Source organism: Nanorana parkeri, unplaced genomic scaffold, assembly GCF_000935625.1.
Source record: "Nanorana parkeri isolate BGI_ZX_2015 unplaced genomic scaffold, ASM93562v1 scaffold536, whole genome shotgun sequence".
NCBI classification, from domain to species: domain Eukaryota; kingdom Metazoa; phylum Chordata; class Amphibia; order Anura; family Dicroglossidae; genus Nanorana; species Nanorana parkeri.
In genome coordinates, this window is record NW_017306804.1 from 736,896 (window position 1) to 763,042 (window position 26,147).

Here is a 26,147-nt window from a genome sequence, read left to right on the forward strand (position 1 = left end):
TGTGACATCATTGTCCATTAAAAGGACTCATTCATTTTAACTTATGGAGTGCTGGTGACCTATTTTCTTCAATAAGAGACACTTTATTTGCAAGGTCAACTCAATATGCATGCTTGTGGTACTTATTGGGGTTCCTTTCCTCCAGAGATAACCTATATTATGAAAAGTATTGAGACGACTGCCTTTACATGCACATGAACTTTAATGGCATCCCAGTCTTAGTCTGTAGCGTTCAATATTGAGTTGGCCCACCCTTTGTCGCTTTAACATCTTCAACTCTTCTGGGAAGGCTGTCCACAAGGTTTAGGAGTGTGTCTATGGGAATGATTGACCATTCTTCCAGAAGCGTATTTGTGAGGTCAGGTACTGATGTTGGACGAGAAGGCCTGGCTCGCAGTCTCCGCTCTAATTCATCTCAAAGGTGTTCTATTGGGTTGAGGTCAGGATTCTATGCAGGCTAGTCAAGTTCCTCCACCCCAAACTCGCTCATCCATGTGATTATGGACCTTGCTTTGTGCACTGGTGCGCAGTCATGTTGGAACAGGAAGGGGCCATCCACAAACTGTTCCCACAAAGTTGGGAGTATGAAATTGTCCAAAATGTCTTGGTATGCCGATGCCTTAAGAGTTCCCTTCACTGGAACTAAAGGGCCAAACCAAACCCCTGAAAAACAACCCCACATCATAACCCCCCCCTCCACCAATCTTTACGTTTGAAACAATGCAGTTAGGCAAGTACCGTTCACCTGGCAACCATCAAACCCAGACATGTCCATCGGATTGCCAGACAGAGAAGTGTGATTCGTCACTCCAAAGAACACGTCTCCACTTCTCTAGAGTGCAGTGGCGGCGTGCTTTACACCACTGCATCCTACACTTTGCATTGCACTTGGTGATGTAAGGCTTGGATGCAGCTGCCTTGGCAACCCATTCCATGAAGCTCTCTACGTACTGTTGTTGTGCCAATCTGAAGGCCACACGAAGTTTAGAGGTCTGTAGCTATTGACTCTGCAGACAGTTGGTGACTTCTGTGCAGTGTGCTTCAGCATGCGCTGACCCTCTCTGTCATTTTACGTGGCTGAGTTGCTGTTGTTCCCGGTTGCTTCCACTTTGTTATAATACCACTAACAGTTAACAGTGGAATATTAAGTAGCAAGGAGCACCTCAATCCAATGATTTGAAGGGGTCTCCCAATACCTTTGGCAATATAGTGTATCCTAGCCTGTGGTAAGTGGTTGCAATTTCAGGCAATAACATAGACCTTTGGATGGCACCTGGCCAGTTTCGCTGGCCCCAACTAGCTGTATCAGAGGTTCATTTCCACCTTTGTAAGTGATTAGCATTTAGTGGTAATGTAGAGGTGCAGTGATGATGTATACACGTGCACATTTCCATGACTCACATTGCAGGCTTTCTTCAATTTTTTATGAATGTTTTATTAGACCTTAATCCTAGAAACTGAAAATATTCTCCACAGGAAAGTCTGAAACCGAGGTCAGATTCTAAAGAAGGCTGTAAACTGCTGCTCCCTCTGTGTGATTCTGTGTAACACAATCACTAAACACCAGCTATGCCTTTACACACAATACACTGTCCTGGGGGGTTGCCACTATGAATACTAATGAATGGGGGGTGGAAAGCTCAAAGCGCTCAGTAGTAATTTACACAGATGCGGCCTTTTCCATGAGGATATAAAGAGGAAAGCTAACAAAAAGTTTCTGTGTACATATACAGCAATTGTATATGCCTGCTTCATGTGGAAATGGGTTTTATCATCATTAACAGCTCTGAAAGGCATGCTAAAGAGAATAATTGATAGGCGGACACCTGTTGGCACACAACTGGGCTTGAGATCTATCAAGATTTGTGTTGATTTTAAAAACTGCCATATCTCCCCTGTATTTATCTACTGGCTGTTCATTACCCATGTAACTATCTCTACAGCATTGGAGAATTTAAAAAGTTACCGCTAATATGTAATGATGTGTGACTACATACAGTACAAATTTCTATACAACTACAATACCTGCTCCTAAGGCCAATGATTTATCCTAAAAGGTTTACATGAGTGCACTGGGTGGTTCCTTTCATTGTGTAAAATGTATGTTATTATGCAATTTTTGTATGTGCTTAAGTATTCAGAGATGGGCTATATAGGCCTAGTGGGTACAAGACAGAGCAGACCTAGTTTTTACTGGGATAGAGTTATACCTATAGGTTGAACTTGATGGACTTTTTCAACCTGACTAACTACTGTATGTAACATGGTGTGTTAACCGTGTTTTGTTCAATAAAGATCTGAGCTACAAAGTTCTGGTAGTGTTTTATTTTGCATATATTGAAAGAGAATTTCCTTATATATTTTTAGTCTGCTATAGTCTTTAAACAAGTCTTTGCTTTTTTGTGTACAATGTACTGTATTTATGTATGCGTTTAGGTGCTTGCCTTGGGTTCAGCCATAACGTATTAAAACAGAAAATAAGCAGATAGGAGCAATGCCAATAAAACAATCATGATAGTTTGCTGCATCAGGTTTTCCAATGCTACATTATGAATGCGAAAGAACCTTTAAATAGCAAAGTAAGTAGTTTGATGAAAGAAAAATACAGAAACATTTGTGCACCTGACACTCTAGAAAGATCTGGGAGACTGGACGTGCAATCCAAAGACAAGGCAAAAGACCTGGTGTTTGAGGATCACATAAGTTGGGGTCTTCAAGTGTTGGTCAGCTGCCAGTAGAAGCTTGTAGCAGATTATTGATACTGTAGTAAAGCTGATGGTGTGAAATACTGATGAGTTAAACTCCCACTAAATGTCAACTATATTAATATCTGCCAAACACAAAATGGTAATTAGAATTCTGTCACACATAATCTAGCTTCCATATTAAACCAGTAATAGAAAAAAGACAGTCTTTTATATAAGAGCGAGCTTTATTTTAAATATTTGAGAAACTAGACAACAGAGCTTAAAAACATAAGATGGACAACGTTCAATGCTTTAGGGTATAACCTTGGTGTTACTAGTACAGTAAGCACAGACTTCCCTCTTTCAGGAACATAATGATAGGTCTAATGTAAGTGGATGTAGTATTGCGCCAAATACTGACATTTGGATCTACAATGCATCACAAAATGTTGTTAAAGGGTCCATCCATCCATAATCAATATTGCTGTCCTGAATAGATGGTGGTGGACTAACATCTTCTGGCTTCTTCCCTATATGTCATCTGTATAATCTTACTTCTAGAGTTCCAGGTTTCTCCCCCATCCAACCTCAGAGTCTCGCACCTTTTTTTCAAAGTGTAAAGTTATAGTCTGACATGGAAGATGAGACCTCTATCATCTACAGTAGATGGTTAGACCTGGGGATTTGGGGGGTGACAAACTGCACTCTGAGAAATATGAGAAGCTAGCGGGTGATTCAATCTGCTGGCATGTAGAGGGACTCTTTAAAACATTTTACTGGAGTTAATGACGTTTTATTATAAAATTTGTTTCTACTATGGTAATAGATCTCTGAAGGAATAACTGTTATTGGCTGTATTTTACAAACTTCTCTCCACTCAATCAATCACGTATACCAAGGTGTCTCCAATGTCCGCCTTCAGACCATTATCTGCTACGTGCACTCTCTTCTCAATAAGGTCAATGTGGAAGGCAGCTTGCGTGGAGATTACAGTTTTACCAGCTTCTTCTTTTCCCAGCACAGGAACACGACGGGGACCTTGTACTGGGTTATCATACCGCATAAGCTTCACCTTTTCAACATCTGCAAAGAATTACAGTCAGAAATGTTGTCTATTTAACATATTGAAAATGTCCACCAAATATGCACACTGTTGAGAATAAATAACTTTCATGGTACACACTTAACGCATCATTGCAGCATTGTTACAGAACTCATACAAATTGCAGAGAACCTAATGATACACGTGTATTGGTGAGGAGACAAAGTATAGGTTCACTTTAAAGGACAACTGTACCATTGGTAAAAGTTGTCCTTTAATGAATGTAGCTCCTACACAGAGTGCAATTCCCCTTCGTCCTTGATCCAGCGATCTTTACAGCCTTGCTTTTGAAAACATCCTCACTGGCTCCTCTTGAACACATGCACATTCATTCCTATATAAAGCTATACACATGGTGGCCTCCAGCAGATTATGGCTCCCCATAAGAACAAAAGTGCCGGCATTGTGCATTTAAAGGCTGCAGAGCAGGGGTCTCAAAGTACCGACCCGCAGCCAGCTGACAAGCCAGGCACATGGTCACAGACCGCGAATCTGACTTGCGGGAGCAGCTACATGGTCTGCATCTCTGTCAGATGCAGACCGCATAGCTTCTTCAGGCTGTGCCGGCACTCAGTTCCTTTCGACCATCGCTCTGAAAGCCTTCACTGAGCGCTGGTCGAAAAGATGGATTATTAAGGTCTGCAACAGCCAAAGGTGTAATCGCATCAAATACCATTACATGCAGTGTGCAGGCGTTTACATGCAGCGGCTGTCATTCCGATCATTAACGTGAACGGATGACAGTTGGCTCTTGTAAACACCAGATTAGGGATTCCTTTTGCAGGAAAGCGCAAGTTCCTGATGCAGAAATCCCTAATTGCACCTAAACTTACAGGTGTGAATGGGGCCTCAGTGTGTGTGTGTGTGTATATTTCTGGTGGGGGGGTTATGAATACTTCACTTTGTGTGTATATTTCAGTTTGGGGGGGGGGGTAAGGGGGAGGGAAAAAATGTGTGAATCTGTTGGTCCGCTATGATTAAAATTAAAACCTGTAAGAGAAAGCAAAAACACACACATATACTGACACTGCACACATGTATACATATTGATATGATGCACAAACATTAACACACATGCCGACATCAATTACAGAAGTCCTGACAAAACACACACAAACCAACACAAAAAAATACACTAACATTGCATACAAAGAAACCATCACAAACACATATACTGACATTATCTGACATTAGCGAGGACGTTTTCAGAACGAAGTCTGTGTTGCACAGGTGGGGGTCACACAGTGAAAATTGCTGAATCAAGTAGGAAGGAGAGTATAACACTAGTTGGGATACACTCAGTGTGGGGAGGGGGGTGTTGAAGTTTTTGAAATGTACTGTTCTGAAATAACCTGAAGAAAAAACTCACAATGGCTCCTCTTTCACATTCTTTTTCATGGCAGCACACTGTTTTCTCCAAAACTACAGGTGCCCTCCATCTGACTATCCTCTTTTTTTCTTGCATAGGACTAATTTTAGATGCTGGGCTAAGCTCTTTTTAGCATGTTACAAATGCACATCATTAAATCCCAAGAAAAAGTATCTATTGCTGCAAGAGTGGTACAATGTAAATGGTGAGCCAGCCTATCCTAAACTTAAAAAAAAATTGAATAATGTGCGGGGAATTAAACACATTCTCTATGATCTTTGCAAATTACAAGGCCTCATATTAAGCACTACACAGAGCTTTCCCAAGCTCTCCGGGGTGTTTGGTCATTATGCATGGTAATAAGATGGTTACGGAAAGTCGTTGTCTTCCGCCTTTGCAATTCTGATCATAAAAACTGTATTCCACTCAGGCTATAATAATTGCTCATTAAATCCATCCTTACTGCCAGTGATTTGTAGGGATCCTCAGAGACTCATAAAGAACACTCTTCCCAGCTCATCACTATACTGCCCCCTTCCTGTCTGGAAGTTACCTTTGATCCCCCGATCAGTCTTCATTAGGCGCCTTATTACTGAGTCTCTGCTATCTCCCTGCCGGATCTCAATCTTCATGGAGAAGTGGCCATTTGAGGGCTGTGGGTTCACTAGATATACAGGCACTCCAGGCTACAAAACATAACAGAACAATATAAAACATTGATGAAGCAAGTGAGAAGTAACAAGTTTTTTTTGTTTTGTTTTTGCTTTGATACATTACTTAATATAAATACAATACAGTAATAATTCCTTTAGTAGAACTCCCTTTCAAATATATAAAATGATATATGTAAAGGCACACAAGTTCAGTAATTCAAATACTAAAACCTTGATGTATAGCAGGCATGCTCCTGTGCCATAAGTTACCATTAGGGCTCCAATAAGCCAAGATGATCAGCATTACAGTCCCACAAAGACCCTATGCAAGTACTGATTTTTCTGAAAGATATATTTGCGTACTACTAGGCATGCCCCTAGGGGCCACTGACCTTCCATGTGATAGGGTTTTGGCCTCTTGACTGGCTGCTTGGGCACTAAACACTTAATTATGGGGGGCCAGGAGGGAGCATGCATGGTGCACTATGTCTAAAATAACTATTTTTTTCTAATGGTGTCATAAAGTGTATTGTTATGGTTCGCAGGATTGCTGCTGGAAACATAAGACACCCATGGGTGTTTCATTTGCTGACAAGCTTGCTTTAACTTGGCAAAATGTCTATAAAAAGCAAAAAAAGCAATCAGCTTCCTCATTTCATTCTTCCAGCGCAGTGTGAGCAAATTATGGAAGACTTTCATTTTGGCAGACCTGATTGTGATGGATCGGAAGTAATCTGAAGTAAACAGACACATGTCCGCTTACATCCGATTTCCCATAGACCTTAAATGGGTCTGTACAGTTCAGGTGCAAGATGAGAGGAAAACAAAGTGAATGGACATGGATGCCACAATAGTGACGTCCAATTCTATACCTCTCCGATCAGCAGGGGATCTGTGCATTGATCTCCCGTTGATTAGAACGGACGGAGCCCGTGTCAAAGGGGCCTACAGATGGTCAGTCTGTGTCGGCGACCATAAACAATATCAAAAGGCATACAATAAAATCTGCTTCTGCTATGAACAAATACCAAAGGAACACAATCACTATTTTGCTGTAACATGCATATGTAACAAACGAAAATGGCTTTCTCTGTGTCCAAGTATAACCATAAACTATACACTCAAACATGATTAATAGACATTTCAAATATTCTCGGAGGTTTACTGTAGAATACACAGGCAGCATTCAATGCACAAACAGCTGTAGCTAATAATTTAATAAGTGTCTTACAATAACTGCTCAAAAAATAAAACCGAGCACATCCCACATAAATTTTGAAAACTATGTAAAGAAAAAGAAAAAAATCAATACTCGTAGATGAAATCTCTTCAAAGCCACTCTAATGGAATTTATAATGAGAAAACTGGGTACAACAAAATTAACAAAGGCAAGTCTGCAAGCAGCCAAGACTAAGCACAGAAGTTTATGAGAACCTCCTTTATGACGGATCCCTCTAGCACATACCTCTGTTCTGAAGACAGAATATGGTTTCCCAGGACAACACTCTTCTCTAATTTTATCATCTGCTTCTGAAGCAAATTTCAGTTCAATCTGGTCCAGCTGGGGAAATAAAAGGCAAGCACAAATCACAGCTAGGTCTTTCCAAATGACTAATCAGTTAACACTGGAGAGGATGATTGTGCTTAAGGAAGTCACAGAAGATATATAATAAAGATGAAATGTTTTAATGGACACGAAGAATAAAAACACTTAATTCATTTAAAAGTGAATTGCTGTGCTAGAAGATCTGTTTGATATAATACTTGATTAGAACAAAAACCTTTCTTAAAGTGTATGTCAGAGCAAAAAAAAAATGTGTTATATCTCTGCAATACAAGCACATTTCCCTATGCTTTTTCCATTTAAAACCCTGCAAGTACAGAAAATAGTTGATCTGCCAAAAATGCACAAAACCCTTAAGGTCGGGTATACATGTTACGAATTTCAGCCAGTTCCTTATGGACTGGCCGAGATTCGCACAGTGGCTGCCGTTGCTGCCACTCTTCCACCTGGCATCCCTCAATCATCTGGCGGCTGCTGTCATAATACAATGCAAACACAAAGGGATTAGTCTATCAACGCTCTTAAGCGCCGACGGAGGAATCTGTTATATTTTCTTTGTTCAGCCTGCAGCTTGAACAAAGAAAATATAAGCATGTATACCCAGCTTAAAGAGGAACGTTACCCGTATATTCATAACAACAACAAAGGCACCATTAGAAATGTTCAGTAAGGACAAATCCACAAACAGATACTTCCAGATAATTGCAGGCTGTTTATTTTTTTGCATACCTTACTTTTCTTTTCTTAACCTGTCTTCTGACAGTGGCCATTTTAACTTAGGGCAGCTTACTAGATCTCTGGCAGAAGTCAGGCACATGTGACAAGGATGTGTGACCATGCACATCATCTCATGCGCATCTTTTGGTTAGTATGTTTGGGGATAGAGCCACGGTGAGGTTTTTACTGCTGTCTGTATCCTCATTAGAAACATTAAGGCCTTGTTCACACCAAATGCAGAGCAGATCTGCATGAGTTTCTGCAAACGCAGTGCAGAGGGCTGTGCCGCGTTTTTGATGCGTTCCGGGCTGTTTTTGGTTTAAAAAAAAGTAAAAAATTTTTAAAGTTTAAAATGGGCTTTCAGTGCGTTCCAGGGCGTTTGCATGCGTTTTTGATGCATTTGCATGCGTTCCAGAGCAGGTAAAATAGGGCCTGATTGTGCAGCTAGGAGGACGGGCATCTCACACTGAGATATATCACCAAAAGGAAACTGATTCATAAAGTTGAAAAGGACGGGACACGGAGGAGCAGCAGCAGCTAAGATACAGGGGGAGGGGGGCAGCGGGGATCACAGCTGCAGTCTCTTCTGCCTTCTAGTGATGGCTACAGCAGTCTGTGAAAGGGACACAGAGCTCTGCAGCCAGCACCAGCAGGGAGAAGAGACTGTCCACACAACACTTACCCCCGCCATGCTGTCACACTTCCAGAGAGGTCAGAGTGGAGAGGGAGCCTCGTTTGGTGGAGAGGTATTCCGGGGGAGGGGCTATGGGGGGGTCAATGGCCGAAGCTAGTTGAAAAAATATACCTCCCGGCATACCTGCCTTTAAACTGTTTATTGCTGTGTATGTCCCAGGATGGATACAATGTTAGGGAGTACACTATACAGAGGAGCTTTGATGAAGCAGTGTAGCTTCCACATACATTGCAAACATATGCTCCCAACACCTCTGCTTTTACTACATAATGTTTAAGGAGCGCTGGCTATTTCTTTAATTTGGACTGGCACTGCTGTTACAGAATATTGAATGTTAAGGTTGCTTTAACTGACATCATATGCAGAAGGAACCTCATCCCATTGATATGCAGATACATAAAACAGAGTAGATACTGTAACAATGTTACTTTGCATCTTTCTACCTTGTGTTTGAGCAGTGTTTATAAAAACACTGGGGCAGATGGCCCATGTTTTGATAGCAGCAGCTCCTATAGCTGCTGTATATAGTGATCAACTCACCAACTTCCATTTTTAAAATGCCGGCAAAAACAAGGAGGAAAGCGGGTCAGAACTACAGGATATACTATATAGACTCTGTGCACTTTAATTACATTTTTCTTGGCGTGTGTAATATGCCCAGTGTCTGCAACTGGTTAATATTTGCAGCCAATGCCACTGTGTGGCATTGGCTGCAAGTGATCTCCCTCCTGTTCCTATACGAGACAATTAATTAACTTTATCCAGAGCCTAAACAGTAGATTAGGTAAACCGATAATACTGTGCATCTGTGGTTTCATAGAAACAGCAGAACAGGGAGGAGGCAATTCCATGCATACTAACATCTAGTGAGTTGGTCAGATACACAATGTTTTCTAAGAGAACAGTCTGCTCGTCAAATTCCAGCTCTAAGTCCAGAATACGAGGTCCCTTCTTTTCAAGGTTCTCCTATAATAATAATAAAAAAAAAAGTAAACAGTTAATACGGTAAATCATTGTATGGCAGAAGTTCTAAAAAAGTTGTATTTCTTTTTCTGGAACACAAATGCTATTCCTTGATCAGATCCTCAACAACTCTTAGTACTGCAAAAAAAATGTTTTTGCTGTCATCGGAAATAATGCAAGCACATTAAAGTATGGATATATAGCATACAGTGCATAAGGTAAACATGTTTTTAAATATGTGAACTTCAACAATATAAACATAATTACCACTAAAATATAACTTTAAAAGGAGTGTAGACTTCATATACGCTAGGTGTACCTTGTTTAGTGCAACCTCTAAATGAAGAATAATATGAAGAAAAGTACAAGTAGGTTTCTTAGATGTATAATTCCGGCCATATAGTCAATTTCCCTAATCATAATAGACCTGAGCATTGTTAGTCAGTAGACAACATAAGCAAAACAAGTGCCTCATTAGAAACAGTCTATTGTAGCTCCAGCATACATGAATCTCTGCACTCCATCTTTTCCTTTTCCTAAAAAAAAAAGTTTCCCAGTCTTTGTGCCATGCTAGATTAAGAACATCATATTATTCACTGGAAGAAAGAGCAAACCTCTGAGGTTATATGTGCTGTCCTAATGAGGATGAAAACCAAGCAAAGAATTTGCTCCTAACCAAAAGCCACAACCTGATTAGAAAGCTGTATGTTTTGGACACTTAAGAAAACTGGCCTCCTCTGCCAATAATGAAGATTTAAAGAAAACAAAAATCTAGGACATTGTTGTTGTCTGTGCAGTCACAGCAGAGTCTAGATGTTTCTTCAGGGTAATTACGGCAGGGCTTGAAAAATCTGCTCGTCCTCTTCTCTGTGACAAGAGGGCGGTGGAGCCCAACGAGTAGCTTCCCGGCTGGCCGTTGTAATTAAACGGCCGGCCGAGAGCTTTAGATTCAAGCGATCGGGTGTCTCTGGAGACACCCAATCGCTTGTATTAGCCGCCGCTGTCACTGCCGTTGCCGGTCCCGAGATCTGCTGTGCCCGATGCGTCCGGCGTGGCTGCTTTGTGACAGGAGATCAGAGGGGAGATCAGTACACGATCTCCCCCTGACCTCTGCTCTGTCCCCGAATGCCAGAAGTGATGTATATTACATCACTTCTGCATTCTGCTGTCACTCTCCAGCTTCAGAAGCTGGTGAGGCAGATCTATGCTTCATCAGCTTCTCTGGGGGTCCCTAGGTGACATTAGGGGTCCTGGAGACCCCTGATGTCTCCATTAGGAGGACCTGTCATGTAAACTGGCTATCACATAGGGGGCTTCTTATCCCCCCCCCCCATGTGATAGCAATAAAGTTAAGTGTTAAAAAAAAAAGAAGAGTAATATGAAGAAATTGAAGCATGAGAAAAAATAAAAAAATAAATTTTTTTTTTATTTTTAAAGTCCCCCGCCCCCCACATACACACGTAAACATACGCCGGGTGCGACTACATGCGAAAACGACAATTCCGCCTATTGTGCCGCACATGTTACATATAACTGCGAACGTCGCAGTGTGAGCAATCATTTTAGGGCCATTAATCATTGATGACGCTAAAATGATGAGCAGTAAAAGCGTTTAAAGTGGCACTTATGGCCAATTTTCGGTGTGGTCGTTTTTTTGCGGGTGCACACAATTTTAAGGCTTGACATGTTTGGTGTCTATTTAACCAATGTGACCCCGTCTTTTATATTTTACCAAAAATCTGGGTAAGAATAAATGTTTTATAACACAACGTAGGGAAAAACTTTTTTTTTTATTTTCAGAACTTTTTTCATTATATAGTAAAAAATGAAAAACCCCAGTGGTGATTGTATACCTCCAAAAGAAAGCTCCATAAAAAATGCTAAAATAAATTGCAAGGCTATAGTCCGGTCATGCTGACTGGTGACATTTTTGACTGACTGGCGAGACACGCTGAAATTTTTTCAAGCCCTGGCAATCAGTTTATCTATTGTCCTGGCTACCTCTCCAGTGTCACAAGGGACTATCAGCTAGAAATAAACCTTTCATCTCTCTGCTACCTGGAGTCTCCTTGCAACGGCGAGTTGCACAAATCTCCTAGGTCTGAGGTGTCCCCCTTTCTGCTGCATCTAGTGCTTTGCCCCCTACCTCTTACAGGGTATTATCTGCATCTCCTTGAACCGGGAGTTGCAATATCTACTGGGCCTAGGTAATTTAGATTGCATTAAAAGAAAAAAAGCCTATGAGATCTGTGCTACCCTAAATGATCTTCAAATTCTGTTGGAGTTCTATCAGTATAGAAAAAAAGATCTAATACCCATAGTAAAGATTTGTCGGAGGACATACTGAACACATCTGAATAAAAGATTACCTTGATCATGGCAACAAATGGCATTACTCTCTTCATGAACTTCTTTAGCTCTGGCAAGCTGTTTAGCTCTGTGGCTATTACTTTGTTGTCTGGTAGGCTACCAGCATTTGCCTAACAAATAAAAAACAAATATGTAAATATAAGCCATGACACACTCAAGAACAGTTAGTGAAAAGCCACCCTTTAAAAATGGTATACAAACTGCCAAACAGCAAAGCTAAACATAATGCCCAACATCTTCACATGTACAGTGAAAATTGAACTTTCCATTACATACTAGTGAATGGTATGGATAGTAATTGTAAGGTAACTCGTATTTTAGGCTTTTGAATACTTGAAGAGGAACTTTACCCATATCTTCAAAATAACAACAAAGGGACCTTAAGAAATGTTTGGTAATGACAATCTACAAACAGATAATTATAAATAATTGTCGGCTTTTTATTTTTTTTGCATACCTTATTTTTCTTTTCTTTCCCATTCTTCCGACAGTGGCCGTTTTAACTAAGTAAAGGTTACTAGATCTTCCTTTACTTCCTGGAACTCTGGCACATGTGACTAGGACATGTGACAATGCACATCTCAGGGGAGGAAAATGCCTTTCCCTGAGATCTCATGAGATTACAGATGAGTTTTCCCAGCAATGCTCTGCTGATGTAACCTTCCCGAGATGCAATGCTTGGGCATGATTACATCATTGTGCCAAAGTGTATCAGGAAGTGGGAAAAAAAAGTAAATGAATGTAAGATGATTTTATATCAGCATGCAGAGCTGTATGCTGATGTGATTTTTAGTCAAAGGTGTAAAGATCCACTTTAAAACTGATCTCCAGTGACAACCAAAGTAACATACAGCCTTACGGGGATACTCATGATATTTTGGAAATTTAAAAATGCCTCCAAGTTGACTTAACATTATTACCCTTCCACTCTGCTTTTAAGTGGACCTCTATTTTATATATAATCACTGCATGACAGGACTATCATAATGAAACATAATGACAATAGGCCTTATTTGATGGCCTACAGGCGCTGGTGTTTTTTCGGGTCTGCCAATTCACTGCAGGTGCAGGGCTGTCTGGTAGGACAAATAACTACAGGAATCCTGCCCATTACTGCACAAAAAAAGTTTTTTCTTAGAAATACCACACATTTCTACATAAAACACGCCATCTAAAAATTAAACAAAACCTTTCTGGTGGATCTCAGCTCTTATGTCCAACCACTATGGCTAGGTGCTGGTCCAGCCTGATTTGCAGGCAGAGATGTACCAAGAATATGTAGGATTAACCACATGACCGAACTGTGGAAAACTTTTCTTAGTATATTAAATGGAACAGGATAAAGTTCACGCATTCACGTTTACAAGTACCTTTTAAAAAAGTGATTTCAAGTGTGAAACATGTCAGGGCTGTATTTTTTTTAGTTTTGGATAGAGTGGGGGAGGATGAGAGCCCCTGTTAGGGTTAACAGCTGTCCTGGATGCCATTAGAGAGATTTTCTCTTATGTACTGTCCTGGGACAACCTTTTCAAAGGACAGGAAGTGAAGGCACCTCTCCAACGGCAACACAGACAGAAGCGATAATGCTTTTCAATGTAAAGGGAAATGTTACAACGTCTGCCGGCTTTTATTGTCTATTGCCCTGTTGGAGATTCTCCGCCTGTCCAGTAAAACACTGTCCCCAAAACAGAAAGTGAGGGGAAATCTCTGCAATAGAGCCCCAGATAGCAAAAAAAGCCTAACAAGGGTTTTAACCCCTTCTCACTCTACCCAAAACCATAAAAAAGTTTGGCTATAGATAAACTTTAAGCACAATAATATAGTATGCAATAACATTTTTAAAACTACATTTTAAATATTTTTCCTTTTACTGTAAAGCAGAGGAGAAAGAAACAACCTATGCATCTACAAGACCCTAAAGTTTACCTTGTAATGCTTGCGAAGAGTTGATAGAGTGATGTGCTGCCATGGTGGGTAGGCCTTGGCCACATAGATTGTGCAATGAGATGGCTTTTGAGGGGGCTGTTTATCTCCTTTCTAAAATGAAGAAAATAATGAAAGTACATCACCTGAAAGTCAAGTAAAACATATGTGAGCTGCCTTGTTATAAAAATGGTGGTTGCCTGGCTATGGTAAAGTGTATTTTCACCTATTTTATATTTCTTACATGTTCCCATGTTCCCTAGAAAAAAAACTTGAAAAATGGTTCTTGCAATTTAAATTGTTTTTACTTGGGTTATGGTTTCTTGGCTTCTTAAAGGTTAACATTTCTACTTCCTTCTCCTTCTTTCTAATGTTAGGAGGGGTTTGTTCATTATAGTTTGTAAAGTAGATTTGAGCACTTCCTGTTCTAACAAAAGGATCAAAGCCTGGCTTCTGCATTATATGTTAAAGAAGTTAGAGTAACATCATCCTCAAATTTCAGTCCCAAGTCTTTCTAGAAGATTCAGTCCCCATGAGAACAGGAGAAGACCAGCTGGTCTATAAGAGAAATGCCCAAGCCTTACACTTCCAACCATTAGGATACAGAGAAGTTGCATGAGAAGTTACTTGCCAGGTCAGACATCCAACCTTGCAACAAGATACCCAAGGAAAGTGATAACTTCCCATAAGGATAGGCAAACCCCCCCTTAGACTGGTAGAAAAACAAGGGGTATCAACCATGAATTCAATCTGACTGAAGAAGAGGGGTAGGGTGTGCAAAAGGTACCATTACAGGGTAGGCAGGGATGAAAGTAAAACCACAACCCCAGGCTAGTGCATGTGGAGAGCAACAGGATGAGAACGACCCATCCCCTTAAACACCCGAAGTTGTCTCCAGGATCTGCCTAACTTTAATTCAGAACACATGATTTATATAATTTGACCCACCCCAGTCCAGTGAAGCATCCACAGCCATGGAGCGAGGGGCAGGGACCTTAGCCAAACAGCTCAGAAAATCCACCTAAGGACAGAACTAAGGAAGTGATATGTAGGAACTTCCCTCAGGAGGTTATGAATTAACTACAAAAGTAGGACCTACAGTAGAATTCCCCTGAAAAGGGGAGTGTAAGCTGGTGCATGAAATAACTCCTGAGGCCAAACCCCTACTAGAACAGGAACAAAGAGTCCCAGAGTGTAAGAAACCCTGGAAGACATGGAAATACACACTGAAAGGTGCAGTAGAACAAGAAAAATTGTGAAGGGCAGCTGAAGGAGATGTCAGAGACAGGGGGTCAGCCTTTAGGCAAAAAGGGGTGTCCTGAGCACCCACATACCAGGGAGGCAAACTACCCCGGGACCTCTCCAGATGTACATGCAGTCCCCTACTGGTAAAATCACCTTCATGCAGAAGGTTTATCGGAAGGGTTAGCTGACCTTTGGCTTCGAGCTCTACAGGTCAAGTGGGTGTTAGACTCTGAGGTCCTACAGGTAGTTGTTGCAGAAGTAAATGAAAGGGAAGGGCAGGCTTCCTCCAAACTTCCACAGACCCCCTGCACTGAAGGGGGAGGACATTCTGGCCACCTGGGACATAGCTGGGGGAGTTCAGAGCCAAACTGTGCAGGGGATGGCACCAGAGTGCTCTTAGAGCTTCTCTGGACAGAGTACTACTAGATGCGACTAGGTCCAATTTGAGACAAGGCCTCAAGTACTCATAAACCCAGGCAGCTTGTGCTGATGCGGGTTTCAAGAAGCCAGAGGAAACCAGAAAACCAGCAGTGAAATTATGATTCCTCTAGGCTGAATGGCGAGAAAGAGTGTGGAGTATAAAGCTGCAACATCTATTCGATTTAGTCCATTAAAATCGACAATGGAAAACGTTGTCAACGTTTGCCATTGTCGATTAGTCGGCTATCTATTAAATTGCCTTGTTCGCGGCTCCACACAGGAGCCGCACACGCCACGCCCACAGCCCCCGCCTCTCCTCCAATCCCGGTGCTCCTTACATCTAGCCGGGCCGGTGCGGTCACATGACGGGTGCCGGGGATGTGAGCGCAACAGGTGTCAGCCGGGGGACGGAGACAATGGCTAGGGACGAGCTGGCATCCAGGCTGAACCGGCGGCTGCGGATGGGGGACCCGGAGGACAGGGAGAGGGAGCAGCCCAGCATGAGGGTCTTCAATCCCTACACCAAGTTCAAGGAGTTCAGCAGATCAAAGACATGGAGGGAATGTTCAGACAGTAAGTGCCCCGAGCACCCTGGAACCTGACACCGTGCATCCCAATCCACCATCATACCTGTCCTCTGCACCCCATTCCAACATCATACCTGTCCTCTGCACCCTATTCCACCATCATAACCATCCTCTCCTTCCCTGCACTCCATTCCACCATCAAACCCGCCCTCTCCATCCATGCACTCCATTGCATCATCATACCCGTCCTCTGCACCTCATTCCACCATCATACCGTCCTCTCCATCCCTGCACTCGATTCCACCATCATCATACCCATCCTCTGCATTCCATTCCACCATCATACCCAATATGTCTGCCCCCCATTCCACCATCATACCCGCCCTCTCCATCCCTGCACTCCATTGCATCATCATAGCCGTCCTCTGCACCTCATTCCACCATCATACCCTTCCTCTCCATCCCTGCACTCCATTCCACCATCATCATACCCGCCCTCTCTATTCCTGCACTCCATTCCACCATCATACCCATCCTCTGCACTCCATTCCACCTTCATACCCATCCTCTCCTTCCCTGCACTCCATTCCACCATCATCATACCCGCCCTCTCTATTCCTGCACTCGATTCCACCATCATACCCGTCCTCTCCAACAACACCAGCTATAACGGAATACATCAGATCCCAGCAATAATAAATTACACAGCGCAATGCAGAATACCAGCAGCTACAGTGGACTATTGCTGGGATTTGTTGTATTCCTCTAAAGCTGCTGGTATTCTGCATTTGATTTTTTTTTAGGAAATATCCCTTAGGTTCAAAATCCTCAGGTGGTTAAACAAATCAAAAGAGAAGAAGTGTCAAAATGTCTTATTCCTATACTGGTTCCCGGTCAGTGACTGACAGTGAATGCCAAAATACACTGAGTGGCCAGATTATTATGACCACCTGACGTTTGTAGGCAAATTAGCTATAATTTCGTGCTGAAGTTGCTGGAAGGCCAGACCATTATAAATAGGGAAGCAGGTTGTTTACCACGACAGTAGGTGATTTTTTTCTGAAGATATGGGTAAACAACGCTATTTAACAGCCTTTGAACGTGGGATGATTATTGGCGCTCTGAGCCATGGAGCAAGTATCAGAAAAACAGCAGAATTAGTTAAATGTTCAAGAGCAGCTGTTGTTAAAGTGTTTAAAGACTGGACTGTCAGCCGCAAATCTGGGTCTGAACGTGCGAATTGTGGCCGTCAGCGACTAGTCAATGTTAGGGCAGAACGGAGAGTGGAACAGTGCATCAAATTACTGCAGATCTTAATCAGGTATCCTCTCAAATGATCTCTGAACGCACTGTTCGCCATACACTGCATCGTATGGGATATGGAAGCCGAAGGCCTGTTCGAACACCTTTGCTGTCTGCAGTTAACAAGGTAAAACGTCGCCAATTCGCACAGGAACACAAGGATTGGACAGTCGAGCATTGGAAAAAAGTCATGTGGTCCGATGAATCACGTTTCCAGTTGCATCATGCAGGTGGCAGAGTGAGACTTTGGCGGGAACACCATAAAAGCATGCACCCCACATGCATGAGCATAACCCTTCAAGCTGGTAGGGGCATGTTTTCCTGGCATGTTTGGGCCCTTTAATTCGTGTGGAACAACGTCTGAATAGCACAACATACCAAAGTATCGTTGATGATCAAGTTCATCCTATCATGTTGATGGCGTATCCCAAAGGAGATGACTTCTTCCAACAAGACAATGCACCATGCCACGGTGCTCGTATTCTGCAGGAGTGGTTTCAAGAACACGAGGGAGACTTTACCTTGCTTAGGTGGCCCCCACAATCACCAGATCTCAATCCAATTGAGCATTTGTGGGACGAAGTTGAAAGAGCCATCAGGCAGCTTTTTCCACCACCATCAAATCTCACAGAACTGGACAGTGATATTCATCAGGCATGGTGTCAGATTCCTCGCATCACCTTTCAACATCTTGTGGAGTCAATGCCAAGAAGAATCGCCGCAGTATTGAAGGCAAAAGGTGGCCCAACGAAGTAATGATGGGGTGGTCATAACTTCCAGTCAGCTAGAAGTCTCAGGGGTACAGATCAGCAATAGCAGCCTACATATTACACTCATAACAGATTTCCTTTAGAGATGTGTGCTATCCCGCTAAACAGGTGAGAGACTGGGGATGAACAGGTTGGCAAGGAAGGTAGTTTTGCCCTATGCACTGGCAGATGAGCTGTACACACAGCACAAAACAAGCACATGTGCCACTCTTTTAAGCAACCCTTCTCCACAGTGTGCATTATTATTCTCCCCATATGTAAAACTCATGTAGTGCCAAATGTGCTGGCTTCCCCCGACTTTTAGCTTTCACTGGTTATGGTAGTAGAAATCATGGGGGGGTCACTAGCTATAGCAGAGTTTAACGCAATAGTACAAAAGGCCGATATTCAGCTGCATGTAGCTCAATCACTAGATTAAAAACACAAAAATAGATAAAGGACATAAAATATATCCTACACTTCAAATTACTACAATCTTAAAAATGTTTATCTATTCTCCCTAACTATAAACCAGGGCAGGTAGTAGCTATATTTTAAGCTCTTCAGCACTTCACCCTCTGCGCCAACTACAACAATATAGTGACTGACAATACAACCTATACAGGTGTAAACAACAACTGCTCACACTGCCACACAGGATCTTTTGTTCCTGGTTTAGATCTACTCACCAATGAAATGGTTAGGAGGAAGGAATGAACATTTAAGTTGCACACATGTACCTTACACTTAGAGGAATGTGGATGACTTAACATTTTTGTCCCCCAAACTGGCTGGGTTTTCTTTAATATGGGACGATATTATTGCTTTGGTGTAAATGTATATGTAACAAACAAACATATAGGAGCACTAGAAAAGAGCAATACAAATAGACACCTAAGGAGAAATTACAATGGTCTGGTGTTTTTTTTATTTAATTGCATTTATATTACATTTATGAGTGTTTAACATTTATACCTGTGTGACTATATTTCTGTAAAATATTTTATGTAATAAAAATAACAGAATTTCTGTAATCACCATAATATCCCTTTTCTTGGAGTCCATAGAGGGACGCAGGAAGCCTCTAACAATGAGGTATACTGCCGCCTACAATAGGGTTGACATGCAGCAGTATAACCCAATGATGAAGACTTCCTATGGCCCTCAATTGATGAGAAACAAAAATGTTAAATTGTTGGGTTTTTTTTAGTCCTTGCCACAATAAATAAAATACAAAACCTCTGTACATTGCTTTTAAAGCTACATTGTTGCCTACCTTCCCCTTAGCTGGAGCCAAGTAATTCTTGAGGCGTAGTCGCAGATCATGAGCAGTTTCTGTTAGGTACTGGGAGGAGCGGATTAGCACTTCATCTGCTGGACCTGCCACAATCCATGAGGCATTCATAATAGAATCAGTCTACAATAAAAGCATTTGACACAGGACAGAGAAGGTAAGATGCTTTATCCTGAAGTACCAATAGTCAGCACATATGCATGTTTGCTTCAGGTCAGTAACTCATCAATTAGTTAAGTCCCTAAATTCTATTCTCATTGGTTCCCTTCAAAATGGAAACACCATTCGGGTACTCCGGAGACATGCTGGTAGGTTATTTGGTTCCTGTCTAAAATTGGCCCTAGTATATATGCATGTGAAATAAGGACCTTAGATTGTAAGCTCCTTAAGAGCAGGGACTGATGTGAATGTAAAGAGCGTCATTAATTGTCTGTGCTATTAAAATGCCTGTAATAAATAAGGATCAAGCTGTTTAGAATGCCAGTATAATTACATACCTTCCCCAGTAATGACCACACATATTCACACAAATGAGGACAGATAGGAGCCAGCAGCAGCGTCTGTCTCTCGATAAAGCGGAACACAAGGTCACGGTGCATGCCTTCAATGGCCAGTTCTCTGTATTTATCCTTGGCAGCCTGCAACAAAATAATGGGTCCAATAATCTATAAAAGACACTCAAACTGACAAATGACTTTCAGTATACAGCCTTCCCCATGCAGCACTAAAAGCCATGCTCCGATCTAATAAACAGGCTGATACTTTGTGAGGAGGTATTAGAGATCCAGAGGCCCAAGTCAAGATTTGCATACTAAATGACCCAGGAAACTCAAGAAGATTGATAAACTATGTAAAGGCATGTATTGTAGAATTGACTTTGAATGGTTCTTGCTAATACATGTAACACTTTAGGTTTTGGAAGCTATAGAATCATTACTTTTAGCAAACAGCTATAGTTCCCAAGAAAAAAAAAGCATAAGAGATAAAACACCATTTATCTATTTTTCTTTTTTAATCACATATTCCTTGGTAACTGAAGTTTCTTCTCATTTTCCTTATTTATAAAAGCAATGATTAAGAGCTCATTCATTCTAAAGCATCCGTTGTGGTAACTCCTTATTATATGTGTTAACATGCATTGTGATAAGGCAACACATTCATTATAAACACCCCACAAGGGATGAAAAAACATCATGACCCTTTTTTCAGAATGCATGACACCCCAAAGCATGGTATATGTGTTGTGGTACACTGTATTGCATTGTGCTCTACTATACAATGTGGGTGCCATTTACAATGACTGACACTGCACATAGAGCAGGTGCATTGCCATGCATTATGGCTATGCGTGTTAATGCATGGTTGTAAGCACACAATGCCATAATGTTAATGGGTCTTTTAAATAAATTCCTATTGACATTTACATCTTAGCTTATAATGCCCCACACACACACATTTTCTAGGCATATGCCTGAGACAGTAAGTAATCAACCTTTCTCATTTATTTGTCATTTCTGAGCTTAAACTCTAATATCATGCAATCCACTACTGTTTAGCAAGACCTGAAGAACCCCAAGATACATCCGATTGATTAGGTCATGTCTTTGACATCTGTAATATACGAATACCGGGTACATGGGCATTGCTACTACTGGTATGTCCTGCTAATGATCTCATGTGCCTTCAATGACTCCTCGTATGCTATGTATGATCCCCCTTCCCCTCTTCATTCTGTACCCCTTTCTTTTTGTTAATTAAGTATTTGGTTATTTCAATAAAACATGATTGTGTATTATGAAGTTAAAACAATACCACAAATGTTACATGCTCAATAATAAAGTCTGCCACTCACCTGAAACTCAAAGAATCCAGTTTTCAGAGCTTCTTTGAACATCATTTTGTCATAATTTTGCTCAGTTTTAAGGATTCCTGCATTCATCTCACTGTAAATATGTAACCAGAGCTTTAAAAATATGGTTCTGTACGCAGAATTAAACAAACTATACCTCACAGGAAAACATCAGACTTGTATGAAGTCAGGCAAACATGAGCCAGTTGCTATGGCACAACACAATGTCACTGCTGGATAAAATAATCAATGTTGCAAAATGACTCAATTGTCATACTCAGCTGTAACGCAAGACATTTCCATGCACATTAATGGCTAGCTCTTTTGATTCTCAGCCATAAAACAGAACTCTGGGCAGACCTTTTTTTTTTTTATAAACCCTTTCAGTGGGGCTACACCAGCACTGCAAGGATTAACTGCTCGTTTTTGTCTAGGTTTAAACAAAAACAAAAAAAAAGTTATACTGATCCGATCCTTGTAGCTGGCTTGCTCCTAGACCAGTTTCTGAAGCCTCTCTCCCCCTCCACTGCAGCGGTCTAAGGTCCTGTAAATCATCATGTTCTATACACTGTGTATAGACGCAAGAACACTGGGCAACATTCCAATGCTGCAGCATAGAAGGAGAGAGGCTTCAGTGACCAGAGAAGTGCTGGTCGTGTGTTTAGATGAAGCACTGAGATCTTGAGGAATGCTGAATTAAGTTTTACTTGCTTAGAAAAACATTACACGTATGAATATGGCATTTTGAAGAACAAAACCTCCTGTGTATCATAGATAAGCATGCACACAGAGACTAGCAATGCCCTACAGCGCCATCTACAGCTCAGAAGACAAATTACAGGCATAAATCAGTATATGCTGTTGTATTCAGCAAGAAGCAGGCTGCCTGCTCGGCGGTTCGGGTGAGTGTAACTTTTTTTTTAGCACCTGGACACAAAGAACACTGCATTGCAAGTGGGTAGCCCCACTACCAGGGTTAAGAACACTTTTGCCTGGAGTACTCTATTAGGCAGGGGACAAAAACTACTTTTAATAGAGCTACACTATTACATCACAACAGAGTACCACAGAACAATTTACTCACAGTACAAAATCTAAAAATTTCAGTTTGGTATAACAGATTAAAGAGGGCTTCCAGTGAAGGCCCCATTCACTCCTGATGTTTTATAGGTTAAAGTTTGAAGTTACAAAATGCCTAACATTAAAATTCCATTATCTTCTATGGTACAAACGTCTTTAGAAAAAACGCAGGTCGCTCCTAAAAAGTACATAAGCTTCTTTCGAGGCAGAGTCAAGCGTTTTGGCCCCATAGACCTTAATGGGAGTGTCTGAAAAAGGCTTAAAAAACATGTTTACACGTGTCTTTCAGGCACTCCCATTTAACAGCTTAATGAGCCAAAAATGTTCGATTCTACTTATGCACTACAAGCAGAGCATAAAAACATTTGAAAAACCCATGTACAAATGCCCAAAATGAAATCCTGTAAATCACATGGCTATGCTTATGCCTAGGTGTGAATGTCACCTTAAACAATTATACCCTCATAGTGCAAATTGTAAATGTCAGTATGGTATTGTGTATTAAAGAGGGGTTGCAGTTTAAACAATAAGTCCATTGTACTAACGTTTCCTTCTTTCCCTCCATATTCATTTTTAAGTGACTTTGCTTCCTACTGGTGCACTGCAGCTCCTCATGTCAGATGTAATGAGCTACAAACAGGAGGATGAGACATTTTGTCCTACATATTTATTTAAAAGCATACCTTTCAAACACACGATCATTAAATGTAAGGCTGGAACCACTTCTCAGACTATCGAAGTTGGCTAACATTTCTTTAACCCACTCCGACCATGTGTACAGCCGCAGAATACCGGCATCAGCCATGGCTTCAACAAAGTTGGCATCTTCCACAGTATCTCCAGCATCAGCAAGTGCAAGACGCATGCCTGAAGGACATAAAGCAAACCTTCTATTCACATGCACCTAATACATTTATCTCCATAACAAGTGATATATGCAAAGGTTGGATATTCATTAATTATGTCTTTTGTGACCAACAAGGCAGGAAAATATTACTCAACTCTAAACTACAAAAGGACATTAAAGAAACTATGAGGGACTTTCATCAGCTACCCCCCGTTCCCTCACTGATTACCGTCTATGCTCTCCACTGTCCCGTTTGCCTGCCAGAGCCTTGAGTCTGGTCCGTGTAAGCCCGACAATTATGTCTGGATCCGCCCAGCTGCGTGAGTGACAGCTGGCTCTGCCTATCTAGAGGCAGAGCCAGCTGTACCCGCCCCCTCCCGTTCCGCCAGTCAGCGCTGGAGGATCGGAGCGGGGAGGGGGGAATGCAGTCCCACCCCTGTCACGGCAGTGTGCCGCGACAGGATCAAGAAGTGAGCGAATGCCGGTATGTGTTCGCTCACTTCCCAATCTACTGAGCCGACCTGTGACAGTTTCATTGTCACAGGTCGGCTAGAACTATGAGGATGAGTGAAAAGCACTCACCTCATAGTTCTCCTTTAAACAAGGTTTACGACCTTCTCTCCTCCCCAACTAACAGTGTTCAGGCCTGGCAATTGGTTCTCATTGATAGTGGAGAATGTCAGACACTCCCCAAAACCTGGAAGTACTGGGCATTGACGAGGGCTTCAAAAGATAAACAGATCAGAGGGGAAGCATCGGGAAAAAAAAAAAAGTGTGAAGGGGTGTTATAAAGAGAACTTGTGGATTTGCCCTGTATGTACTAGATGATAGGTACCTTTAATGCCCTTCTAGAGTACGTATAAGAAAAATAAATTGGTGCCTTCCTTCTACACACACTAAAAACAATCAGTTGGTGCTATTCCAGATTACTAAATATATTGCTTAGTCAGCCAACATTGTTAGTGGCAATCCTCCTACAGGCAAAGCATAAAACCCGTGTACTGTGCCTGACAATGAGCAACAGGAGAAAAACAATTATCCGTTTTGAATAAATTAAAGTCAAGACAGAAAATATTAAAATGCACAGACCATCTGCTGAAAACTTGTCAATTGCCTGACTTAAAGAAAGGAAGTTCCCTGTAGACTTGGACATCTGGAAAAGCAATAAAGAGCAAACTGTAAGTAATTCACGGCTCTATTAGTTCTACAATACAAGTTACAGAAAACATAGCATCATACCTTTTCTGAATTTAGCAGAAGGTGTCCGTTTGCTCTGACAGCTACAGGCCATTTGCCACTAAATTAGCGAATAAAGGGAAAAGAAAAAAAAAATAGTATTTAATGATCTAAGATTGTTTTCTATTTGAATCCAACACATTACATCAGATACTTTTTTGTATAATGTTATTATATAAAGAAAAAATATATTTACAAACTATCATGAATCACTATTGACATTAATGCATAACTGTCCAATTAACACAGTGCCTCCTCACCTTAACCATCTAAGAAACACACAGAGTTTCTTCATCAATGCCTTCCCACTATGTTTACCAATATGGTTCCTCTAAAAAAGAACTGCAGGCGGATTGGCTGCAGTGCATATCTGCTCCAGATGTTGTCTGCTCCAGTTTTGATAACTTCCCCCCAGTATCTTTCAGTTAATTTTAAATATAATGTTAAGGCACCGAATTTCCCTTTTTAACATGCTGTGCAGCAGTGTCCACGCTTAAGCCCCTTTGCCGAATCTCTATTGCCATCAGCTGCATGTGCTGTGCCAGCTCTTACTACAGCACAAAATGATGACATCCAGGCCACATGGCACATTTCCCCAGCAACTGTACACATCAGTCAACTTCACCAGCACTGCCCCCTTGCCTCCTAATCACACGCAGCAAATTCCAATCCCGTTCAGGACTTTGCGATTTGCTTTCAAAGGCCATTCCTTTAAACACACTGCATTTCAGGGAGAAATGGCAAGGATTTCTGGTAGTTTTGTACCTCGCCACCGCAGCGTCTGTGTAGCATGGGGAAGTGCCAGATAACCCCACCCTTCTGTCTCAGGCAATGCTGATGGGGAGTGTAAACATGACAGAATGCCAAAACTATTGAACTTGGCAAAAGGTGCATCATGTTTATTTGTTCCACTGCACATTGCTGTGCTGATTGAATTATAATGACTGCCAGGCATTGAGACCTTAGCTGTACTTTAAATTTGCTAATATAATGATAGGACAGTGGGCTAAAGCAGGGAGGCAATCTGTTAAGAAAAAGGCAATTATGCAATAATGTCAATAGTAATTAACTTAATGTTGGTCTTCAAATATTTTTTGAGTTTTGAAATGTTTTGTTTCTTTATGTGATAATGTTATAAAGATTTTTAACGGATGTGTTGAGTTAGGATTCAGTACCTTTAAAGTCCTCTATTGTTCTTTAAACAACACTAAACTTAGAAATTAAATAATAAAATTAAAGTTATATTATCTAAGCAATGAATATAAAAGTACTTTAATTGCTTCAAAAATTGATTAATTTCTTCTGTCTAACAACTCCCTGCTAGAGGGTGGCTACTTTTCTTCTCCATGGTCCCTATGGGTGCTGAAAAGAAGCCACCTTCTGTGCTCGCTCCCGATCAGAACTACAATGAGACTTGCGGATGCATGAAGCTTTCTTACGTCTCTTCTGCTGATTTCTCCTCTTGTCAGTCTTCTCCCTCAAATCCCTCCTATCTGGACTCTCCAGGCTGCGAGCTGTACAATGGGCTGGATCTCTTCAGCAGCAGATATTTATCT

General features: G+C 41.4%; 1 protein-coding gene across 1 annotated transcript in view; it reads right to left on the bottom strand.

Annotated features, from left to right (window-relative positions):
* Positions 1-3,528: 3,528 nt before the first annotated feature.
* Positions 3,529-26,147, bottom strand: part of LARS (leucyl-tRNA synthetase) — a 59,426-nt gene continuing 36,807 nt past the window's right edge. The window contains exons 21-32 of the mRNA XM_018561660.1: positions 24,595-24,652; positions 24,445-24,508; positions 23,192-23,375; positions 21,432-21,522; positions 20,077-20,217; positions 19,562-19,702; positions 14,046-14,156; positions 12,119-12,229; positions 9,648-9,752; positions 7,277-7,372; positions 5,712-5,844; positions 3,529-3,770 (exon numbers count right to left, since the gene is read on the bottom strand). Coding sequence (XP_018417162.1) covers positions 3,565-3,770; positions 5,712-5,844; positions 7,277-7,372; positions 9,648-9,752; positions 12,119-12,229; positions 14,046-14,156; positions 19,562-19,702; positions 20,077-20,217; positions 21,432-21,522; positions 23,192-23,375; positions 24,445-24,508; positions 24,595-24,652 — 1,441 coding nt within the window. The 3' untranslated portion in view covers positions 3,529-3,564. The remainder of the gene's footprint in view (positions 3,771-5,711; positions 5,845-7,276; positions 7,373-9,647; positions 9,753-12,118; positions 12,230-14,045; positions 14,157-19,561; positions 19,703-20,076; positions 20,218-21,431; positions 21,523-23,191; positions 23,376-24,444; positions 24,509-24,594; positions 24,653-26,147) is intronic.